Source organism: Channa argus, chromosome 1 (genome assembly GCF_033026475.1).
Source record: "Channa argus isolate prfri chromosome 1, Channa argus male v1.0, whole genome shotgun sequence".
Lineage (NCBI taxonomy): Eukaryota > Metazoa > Chordata > Actinopteri > Anabantiformes > Channidae > Channa > Channa argus.
Window position 1 is genome coordinate 6521986 of NC_090197.1, and position 10942 is coordinate 6532927.

Below are 10942 nucleotides of genomic sequence, written 5' to 3' on the forward strand. Positions count from 1 at the left end.
TCAATGTTTGGGGAAGAAGGCGCCTGCACAAGAGCAGGACTGTCACACCACAGACTGCAGAGTACGATATGTGGCTGGGTTTAGGCAACAAAAGCACTTTGGTTAAGGTTAGAGGAAGATTGTGGTTGGATTTAAAAGCAAATCAACACGTGTGTGAAGTGATGGTTTTTTCCTGTGAGAGTCTAAATACAGCAATAATGTTTAATAACTGTAGTCAGACAAATTAGATATTGTACTGCAACAATTGATAAATGATAGACAGTATTTGGGTTGAAAAAGGATCATTGTCTGTGAAGATGCAGATGATAGTTTCAGTATTAACATATTTGCAACATGTTGTTTAAATTAACTGTCTATAAGTAACTTAATCCAATTGTAATGTTTTGTAAAAAAAAAATAAGATTTGTGATTTTTTTTTTTTTTTTTTAAGAAGTATTTTACAAACTAACTTATTTCTTTTTAGAGGAATCTAGTGAAATTACTCTGAAGTCAAAAAATTAAATATTTTTATAGAGCAGGTCATTTAAATTTCCTGAATGTATTTTCCTGAAAGAAATGTTTTTCATTTTATTATTGAGATAGAAATTGTTGAGCCGGTCAACTGGTCAGTGTGAAGTTCAGTAAATCACTGAGCTGAATGAAACTTTATGGCCTGTTTCTTTAAGTTCTATTTTATATTTGTTAAAGTAAGTTTTGTATTTCATCTGTTTTAATGTCAAGATATCGATGTTGCTGTGTGTTAAACAACATTTTGTGTTGCTGTTCCAGTTTATTTCCATTAATATTGGTGTTTTTTTATAATTGTTATATTATATTATGAAGTACTGAACCTTAAATTGTGTATATGTGTAGCTCAGCATCCCACCTGTTACACAGATAAGCTTTATTGTTACACCTGTGGAGATTCTCCATCATATCCAGCTCATGGTATTTTCCAAAGATGGTATTTGATGACTGCTGGTCAAAGTCTGAACTAAATAAGATGTTTTTTTTGTCCATTTGTGAGTTTAAAATGTCAGAATCCTGTCTTTTACAGGAACATCTAGATACTTGATACCTTTTAAACCATGGAAGAACATCCAGAAGTTTATTTTCTTAATCGTGGCAAAATGTGCAACACCTCCTGTTTTCAGACTAAAGCAAACAAAGCAGGCAGAAATTCAATAAATACCACATGGTAAATAAAACATGTATTGTGAAGATTATTTCTAATATAAAAATCAAAGCATTTCACACTCTACATTCTCATTTTCTCTCTGAATCTCCTTGACAGTGATTGTTTGCAGGAGTTCAGATGTAGACCTGCTGCTACTGTCATGTGTTCCTGCTCTGTTTCCTGTTTCTTGGCTTTTATTTTGTACTTCCCTCCATCTCACTTCCTGTTTCACTCTGGTAACTTCACTTCTCATCATTAGCCCTGATTGTTCTCACCTGTGCCCCCGTCTCTAAACCCAGTTCTCCTCACAGTTCTCTGCATTTCTACAGTGAGGGTTTAGCTTTGATCTGTGTTGAGTTTGGATCCTGGTTTTCTGTTCACTCATCAGCTGCCTGCTTGTTATCTGCTGCCTGCCTCTACATTGCTGGACCTGGATACCTGTAATTCACCTGAGCCTCCACCTACACCTCTCAATCCTCAGTCTCCTCCTTCTTCTTTTGTTGTGTTGTTTTGATACATTAAAATTGGATCCTGGACTGGATACTGATTGGGATTTTGAGTGGGATTAGTTTGTTGCATGTTGTCATATGCTCTATGTAACTGACCTGCTCTGTTCTTACTGTGGATCTGGACATTATTCTTGTGTGCTTTTCTCCTCCACACTCGTCAGATGTGGAGATGATGTCTCCATCTGCAGCTTGTCGCTGAATTCTTTTATTATCTTTAGTTTCTGTGGGGGCAATGTAGATCTGGGGTTTTCTACCTCACACACACACAATCACACAAACATAGGATTTGATACAATAAAAACTTTCGATAAAGTGTAGCTAAAAGACTTATTATGTTATGGATTGATGTTTCACAAGATGTAAACAAGTGCTTGTTTATTGTTCTTCATGTCCTTTAGAGGTTGCTCTCAAAGACATGTTCAAGGAGTAACAATGCAGACAATGTGAAAATGACACACAAGAAAAACAGAAAAAAAATGTAAGAATGACCTAAAGAAGGCTTTCAATGTGTCCAAGTCCTGGAGAGTGGGCAGGGGAGCAGCAATGATTCTTTCTGCAGTTCTTCCTGTCCACTGCAGGTCCTGTTTGGAGTGTGGAACTGGACCAGCAGCTCCTGTAGCAGGGTGAACTTCATCAGCTGTCGTAGGAAATGCATCCTTTCCTGAGCCTTTGGCACAGTTTTTACGCCAGATGCCCTTCCTGACGCAGGAATGATGATTTGGGGTTCAGTGTCTTGCCCAGGGACACTTCGACATATAGCCAGGGCCGGGGATCGAACCACTCACCCTGTGGACGACTGCCCTTACCAACTGAGCTGCCCCGTTCAGGTGACTTGTGTAATGTCTTTAATTGCTTCTCTCTCCCCCTTTATCTTAATATCTACATTTCACCTTTCTTTTCTGTTTCTCACATTTCTCCACCTCCTTCACTTTCTCTTCCTCCATTGTCTCAGTTCCTCTCTCCCACCTTTTTCTCAGTAGAGTTCCACATACTGTATCATACAGAAGTTTTCAGTTTGGATCTCTCTGTCCTCCATTACCTCCCTCAGTGTCTGTCCTCCAGAAGTCTCCGTCCTCTCCAGTCAGCTGCCACACTAAAGGTTTCTACCCTGACAGAGCCACAATGTTTTGGAGGAAAGATGGACAGGAGCTTCATGAGGACGTGGACCATGGAGAGATCCTCCCCAACCATGATGGAACCTTCCAGATGAGAGTTGATCTGAACATTTCATAAACCAATTTATGTTTAATTATTAGTAGTTGGTCGATATTTTTGTCCAGTCTTGAGTTTCATTTAATACCTGTTAATTTCAGATTCAATAATTTCACTTAATCTTCTGCTTCACTCTTTATCACTTGACATCAGGCAAACGTTAGTTCCTGACTGATCACTGAGTACTTTGGGATTTCAACTACACAATGTTGTGTACATAACAGTACAACACTAACACTGGGGGTCTTAATAATGTGGCCTGTAGCTACACTGGTCCAAAGAAATACTGCCCACACATCATACAGGTGTCTGTAAGTATTTATTTTCCGCTCTCTCTCTTTCTCTCTCTTCATTTGACACCGTGAAAACTACAAGAAATAAAAGGACATACAACTTTTGAAATGAAAACATGTTTTCCAGTCAAAATCTCTCAGGCTAGTGTTCGTACAAAACCACATCAACATGAATACAGCACTGTTCCCGTGTGCGCCTCTGGAACCAAGTGCAGAATAATTCTTTTGGGGCCGCGTGTCTTTCCTCAGTATGAACGTTAGCTTGACCCATATTGCCACCGTGATGCCCCTCACCAACTCTAGTCACATGACCCGTCCATCAAAATAAAAGCTTGTACAAGCCCATTCAACTTTGACCAAACATTTTTTATTTCACATAAAATGTATTTACAAATACATGTTAACAGTTGTATGTAATAAAATAATTCTGAACTTATAACAGAACCATAATAATAAACATTTCAATAAACATGTCATTCAGACAGTTACATGGCCACTCTGAGCAGTCTGCGACTACACAACCCCATACACAAACTCAGTACTGAAGTAAAATGAGCAGATTATCTACATTTTACTAATGTACAAAAGTAAAAGTCCTCAGTAAGAATCAATTTATGATACTGATAATGGTAAAAAACATGGACAGTAATTAATTTTTCTCAGGAATCTGTCACTTAATGTCTATTTCACTGTCGTGAGTGTATTGAGAGTCAGATACTCGTAGATACTTGTACTAGTGGACTCTGACTTTAGTTTCATTTTTGTTAAGCTTGAAGGCGGAGCATTTGTTCCACAGTGCGTCCCGTTATAAGATACGTCCTGTTTGACATCAGTCTATGGGGGGAGACACTCCAAATCTAACACCCAAAAGAATGGGGAAGGACATCTCTACAGGGTGGACGATAGACCAACTAAACTAATGGCTTTTTAAGGACATTTGTATTAGGTTCTTGTCTCTACGTTACTATTTTATTGTTTTCTTATTATCGCAGCATTAAAATCTGGCGACGTTGCGGGATTTGTCTGTCACAGAGACCGAAGCAACTCGATTATTTCTCCGTGATTCTTGATTAAATCAGGATGAAGTCGTTATTTCTGTTGCTTCTCTTCTGTCACGTTTCATCACCAGGTCAGTTCACATTTCAATCTCTAAACTCTTTACTTCAGTCTGCACTTTGTCCCTGCGTCCTCCCTTTATACACTCGCGGTTTAGTTTCTTAATGTGTATGTCAGATCCATGAGGGCTGTGATGACGATGTGTGAATATTTCTGTTATACTGAAACTTTTTATTTTTTTTCCCAGCAGTAAAAAACTCCCTTAAGTTTGTCTACATTGTATCTTCTGGAGTCACAAATCACCCGGAGTTCCTGGGCAATCTATTGGTTGATGACAATCAGGTGGGTTACTGTGCCAGCAACAAGAAGCCAGAAGTAAAGGATGTGTGGAAGAAATTATTCGAAGACAAACCTCAGCTCTTAAAGGATTATACTCAAATATGTTTGGAGAGACTACCTACACGCTTGAAAACCAGACTTCATAGATTCATGCAGCATTTCAACCAAAGTGGAGGTACAGCACTGCACACTTTAGGTTTTATTTTACTTTGAACTTCTGCACAGTTTTTCGTTATAATTTAAGAATAATGGGATCCTATGCATTGTTTCATTCATGCCTTGATCATAACAGGTTTATTTAGCTTCTGAGGCTAAACAAACTATTAAAAGCATCAAGCACATTAGCATATTAGGTCATTAATACATGGGAGATAAATGCAGCAAAGGTCCTTCAAGCAGACATGTTGCAACTTGTGCTCAGCATCCTAAACCATAAGCTACAGCAGTCATCTGTGAATTTACAGAACAATTGCTTTTAAAATGTAAACTGCAAATCTTCACAAAGAACATCTTTTCTTAAATCATGAACCACAAGACTGGGCAACATAATACTTCATAAAGCATGCAGTATGGTTACTGCAGACATCATTTATACATCACTGTTATCTTTGTTAACTTTGGTTAACTTTGGTTTTTCTGTATCTCTCTCAGGAATCCACATTTTACAGTTGATTGAAGGCTGTGAAGTGGATGAAATTACCAAAGAGAGAAATGGTTTTCTAAACTATGGTTATGATGGAGAAGACTTCATATCATTAGACCTGACGATGCGGATGTGGATCCCTCTGAACCCAGAGGCTGACACCATCAAACAGGAATGGGATCCTGACAATGGCAGAATAAAAAGTAATGATCGTGTTCTCACTGAGCTTTGCCCTGTGTGGCTGGAGATGTACTTGGATTATGGGAAGAGCTTCCTGCTGAGAACAGGTAGAATCACATGACCTGATGAAATTTCTCATATTAACACTCCAATCATTACCATCCTTTTGACTGTTTTTCACCACATGGCTGCAGTAAGATCTGAATTTGCTCTGACTTCTTAGTGGAGACTTTGGACATGTTTAGGTGCTTTGACATTACTTTTGGAATTGATTACCACTGACACTTCACTTCACTGCCCCTCCGTTTCCTACCTGTTCAGAGACCCTTTCCGTTGACCACAGTGCTACTTAAAAGGCAGGAATGCTACTCGGCTATTGCGAGACACAATGATATGTGCTTAGAATTAAGTAAAGTGTCCCGGTTTTGTATAAATCAAAGACAAAGTAAAAAATCACCACAGGAGGAAGGACAAATCTGATGTGAACCTAAACCAAGACTGAATAAGTCTTTGACAACTAAATAAACTGAACTTTAGGAAGGAAGCTTTGTGGCAATGGCTTTTATATTGACGAGTAACTAACATTCATTAAGACATTGCAGCATCCAGTCAGGAAGAGTGAGTAGGCTTCTAATGCTTCAGTTTGATGGGAACCCATACGGAAACCTACGGAATTGAATCATTTTTCTTTTCTAATCTTTCTAAGCATCCATGGTCTCCTCCCTGAGAACTGCATCTCTTTCTCTTTAACCTTCTCTCCCTCTTTGTCCAGTTCGTCCCTCGGTGTCTCTCCTCCAGAAGTCTCCGTCCTCTCCAGTCAGCTGCCACGCTACAAGTTTCTACCCTGACAGAGCCACAATGTTCTGGAGGAAAGATGGACAGGAGCTTCATGAGGACATGGACCATGGAGAGATCCTCCCCAACCATGATGGAACCTTCCAGATGAGAGTTGATCTGGACATTTCATCAGTCAAACCTGAAGACTGGAGGAGATATGACTGTGTGTTTCAGCTCTCTGGTGCTGAGAACAGCACAGTCATCAGACTGGACAAAGCTGTGATTAGGACTAATTGGGGTAAGAGTTTACTTTGTTTGCTTTTATATTGTGTACTGAAACACGACCTGAGTCCATTTTTTTCAAGTGTTTTAGAAAAGGGAAACACAACTAACTTGGCAAAAATCCTGCAAGAAATTCATCTTTGGTCCTATTTTAAAAGAGGTAAGAGCAATTAATTCACATATTTGTTATTTAGACAATCCACTCGAGTGTCAGAGGCGTCCTTACTGGTTAGGAATAACCAAGACAAGATGTTTTGGACATTAAATGACACATTAAATTCAAAGTTACAATTCAGAAATTTTTTTAAAAAGGTTTTATGACAGGTCTACCTAGAAATTATTGTAACTTTACACTTTTAACAGAGATGTTGTAGACAGCAAAAGCATTAAAATGAGCATCTTGGACACTGAGGAGGACACGTACGTGAATCTAAAACATTATCACAGCATTACCACTTAAATAGATGGCTACAAACTATCCATCATCTTCTCCACCTGTTTAGGATTGCGGGACAGCTGGAGCCTATACTAGCTGTCATAGGGCAAGAGGCAGGGTCCAATTGTTGTCGCTAATCTTCCTGAATTCCACATCATAAATCATAATTCATGATTTTAAGTAAATCCAAAGTCTAAGATTAAATACACACAATTCTGACATTGCAGATGTCAGCAGTAGAATACAATCAATCTTAATCAAACCAGCTTCACATGTAAATGCAGTTACAAACATTTTATATGATTGATGAGAACAACTTCACAGAGTTGAGTCACAGTTTAAAGATGTAATGTGGCTCAAAAGTGTTTAACTCTGATGTAGAAGTGTTTAAAGTTTAGTTTAAGTTTCAGTGCTGTGCAGCAAATGATTCTGGATGTTTGACAAATATGGGATGATGATTTTAATACTATATAATATGTAAGTGAAAAACAGATCTACAGTTGTTTAACTTGATTAACTTGTTCATATGATCAAAAAAATTAAAGTGGATTTGATAATTCAAATGTTTTTTAAACCAGATAGAGATAAAGTCTAAATGTTGTGTTCTTGTTCCAGTTTCTCCTGTTGGGGCTGTCGTTGGAGTTGTTGTAGGACTGATGCTGCTCCTGTCCCTCTGCATCGGTGGACTCGTCGTCTGGAGGTTAAAGGAGAATGGTGAGAGACAAATTATGCTTTTTCTGAAGTGTGGCTGATGTTCAGTAACTTTACTGCCAAAAGATGTCCTCAAAAGAAGTAAGTCCTAAGACCTGCTCCATTCACACATCTAAACACTAAGTTTCACTTATAAAAATATATTTTGACATTTTTTAAATTAAACGTCTGGTAACAATCACTTAAATTTATATACACTAATTTGGCCAACTTTTCATGGTTTTAAACATTGTCAGCAGACATCATCCAATATAAGATATTGGCTTTATGTATCAATTTACATCCTGTATTTCACATGTGGCTGATTATTATTCACATTCTGCATTAAGAAGAGTTTTCTCACTCAATGATCCTGAATAAAAAGTGGAAGCAGAGACACTGGAGTTTCATCATATTTTTCCTTACATATATTTGATGGCTGTTAAACCAATCAAAGGTTTAAAGAAGCTTCCACACTCTGAAAGTCTCTTGTTCAGCAAAACTGTCCCGTTGTTTGATTAGTGTCTATTAGACCAGAAATCAAGTAGAAGACGTTTTCAGTAGCTTGAGTATCATGAACCTTAGTTAAAGCAACAATACAACAATGTGAAGATGCACATTACAAGTAAACCCCTGCCTTAAAATCCTACAAAGGTACTGAAGTATTATCAGCTAAAGTTAAGACGGCACAGAGGTGCAGGGGTTACTGCTGCTGCCTCACAGCTAGAAGGTCAACAGTTGGAATCTTGGCCTTTCTGTCCGGTCTGTCCAGGGTGTACTTTGCCGTTTGCCAAATGACAGCTGGGATCAACTGCGGTTAGTGGAATAAAAATTGCAATATTCAAGTAAACTACAGTTACCTCAAAATTCCACTGAAATACACGACTGGTTCATGTACTTAACATGTTTCTAATTGTAAGTTTGTTTCCAGTGCTGGCAGAAACACAGAAATCATGATCACACTTAACCACAAACATATTTACATTTTTGTAATCAACATCACTGATGCAACCTATTTTTTAAATATGAAATAATTACCACCAGAAACTGGTGAGCCAACTATTCAACTTGTCCATTGATTGATTTGTCTTAACAGGGTCCCAGTGAAGATGAGAGGAAGTTACTGTGAAGTTAAAAGCAAGATTTTCATTTTTTATTTTCACTGCACTGTTCTACTAAATGTACTAAATATCTTTTTAGACAAAGAAATAAATTTACATTTATTGTTGAGATATGAAATTGTTGGGCCGGTCCGTAAATCACAAACTGGTCAGTGTGGAGGTTCAGTACATCACTGACCTGTACAGAATGAAACTTTATGGCCGGTGTCTTTAAATTTTCTTTTACATTTTTTATAATAGTTTTTGTACTTCATTTGTTTGAATGTCGTTATTATAAATGTTGCACTGTCTGTTAAAGTTTTGAGTTGCTGTTACAGTTTATTTCAAATTATTTTGGTGTTTTTGTTTATTAGAATCGGTTATATTCTGAAGTATTAAAGCTTAAATATGTGTAGCTCAGCATCCCACCTGTTGTAAAGATAAGCTTTATGGTTACATCTGTGGAGATTCTCCATCATCCAGGTCATCGTATTTCTAAAGATGCTGTTTGATGACAGCTGGTCATGTTTGAAATTCTTGAGCACATTTATCTGACATGAAGTCAAATGAGAACTAAATAAGATGTTTTTCTCCATTTGTGAGTTCCTGCTTTGCATCCATCCTGTGTTTTACAGGAACATCCAGATATGTGATGATACCTTTTGACCTATGAGAAGTAGATATAGAAATTAAATTTTTACGTTTTCTGAAGTTGTTTATCTGCCAAAATGTGTAACATCTCCCCTTCAGACTAAAGCAAACAAAGCAGGCAGAAATTCAAGCTGTGAAATGAGGATGAGAGATCATGTTTGAAATATTTAAAAACAGGAAGAATGGGTTTGATTTGCCACTTCTCTGTAAAGTGGTTTCATATTGTATAAGATCATGTATTGGACCTTTTCTTATAGATAAAAATGTTGAGCATAATATGAAATAGTTTAAACTAGATGACGTTTAACCATCCAAACAACACTTTTCTATGAAGACCATATGCTGCCATTAACAATCACTTTGGCCCAGTCAAGCTGGTAAACTTTAAATGTCACTTTATCTGGAGATGAATCGTGGCAGAAGCTACAGAAATTAATGTGGTATTTTGCAGAAGCAGAGCTGAGAGGTTCTGATCTTCACTGGTTCATATCTGTGTTTCCTGGTTTAATGAGATGTGAATGTTTCATCATCAGCATATGAGCTGAGTTCACCTGAGAATGACTCCTTCAGGGTGAACACGCTCTTACTTCTGACCAATGAGAAGTCAGTTTAAAGGACCTTGTCATGGGGCTATAGTCCATGTCCTGCAGAGAGCAGATTTCTAAGTTTTATATTGTGACATACCTCCAATTCTATTAGTTTGTTCCATCAAGCTGGCAGAATAGAGTTGTTGTTGTTGTCTAGTTGTGTGGACAAATGCAGTGCACCAGATAACACCATAGACACATTTTCTAAAAACTGTTACCAATGTGACACTTACCACATGTTTATGTGTGCTTCACTCCATCCACCAACAGGCAACAGGTCCAGACTGTCAAACATCAAACAGGAGCTTTGAAAGCTCTTTATAGCAGAGGGAAATGAGTCCAAACCATACTGGGCTGAACTAGAGGGGAAATCATTTCTACCCTGAATAACATCCATTGGGAGACAAACTAGAATAATATAGTGAAGGAGTTTATATTGTTTCTACATATGAAAAGTAATCAATTGTCTTAATTGGTTATTAATTAGTGGTGGTTTGTCTTTGTAGGAGGGGCTTCTGGTCTATAATACCAGGAGTAAAAGCTCCTTGTCAGTGATTGTTTGCAGGAGTTCAGATGTAGACCTGCTGCTACTGTCATGTGTTCCTGCTCTGTTTCCTGTTTCTTGGCTTTTATTTTGTACTTCCCTCCATCTCACTTCCTGTTTCACTCTGGTAACTTCTCATCATTAGCCCTGATTGTTCTCACCTGTGCCCCCGTCTCTAAACCCAGCTCCCCTCACAGTTCTCTGCATTTCTACAATGAGAGTTTCAGCTTTGTCCACATGTAGCTGAGACCAGGGCTCGAGCTACTGTCCCTGTGGTCCATGGACGACAGATGTTTATCCATCTCTGTGTTCTGAGCTTTTTGGCTCCTACACACCTTCACAGCTAGTTGCCCAATAGTAATGAGCCTGGCTTAGTTTTTCCCTTTCTGTTGACTTTCAGTTTTTATTTGGACCAGTTTTTAGCTTTATTTTGTTTGCGTTTATGTCTTCATCACTTTGCCAACTCTTGATATATTTGATGGATCTG

At 38.0% G+C, this 10942-nt stretch overlaps 1 protein-coding gene across 2 annotated transcripts; it reads left to right on the forward strand.

Annotated features, from left to right (window-relative positions):
• The first annotated feature begins 4180 nt into the window (after positions 1–4180).
• Positions 4181–8809, forward strand: LOC137100935 (major histocompatibility complex class I-related gene protein-like). Of its 2 annotated transcripts, none has more exons than XM_067478633.1 (6): positions 4181–4299; positions 4474–4740; positions 5217–5495; positions 6161–6463; positions 7499–7597; positions 8670–8809. In XM_067478633.1, the coding sequence occupies exons 1-6, from the start codon at positions 4251–4253 to the stop codon at positions 8678–8680; spliced, it is 1008 nt and encodes a 335-aa protein (XP_067334734.1). In that variant the 5' UTR covers positions 4181–4250; the 3' UTR covers positions 8681–8809. The 2 variants fall into 2 exon arrangements, with proteins under 2 accessions (XP_067334734.1, XP_067334742.1); XM_067478641.1 differs by having other exon boundaries at positions 4477–4740.
• Positions 8810–10942: the final 2133 nt, after the last annotated feature.

Coding starts and splice junctions, on each gene's coding strand:
- LOC137100935 (XM_067478633.1), top strand. CDS start 4,251: ATGAAGTCGTTATTTCTGTTGCTTCTCTTCTGTCACGTTTCATCACCA. Junction 4,300..4,473: donor CTGTCACGTTTCATCACCAG/GTCAGTTCACAT, acceptor TTTTTTTCCCAG/CAGTAAAAAACTCCCTTAAG. Junction 5,496..6,160: donor GAGCTTCCTGCTGAGAACAG/GTAGAATCACAT, acceptor CTCTTTGTCCAG/TTCGTCCCTCGGTGTCTCTC.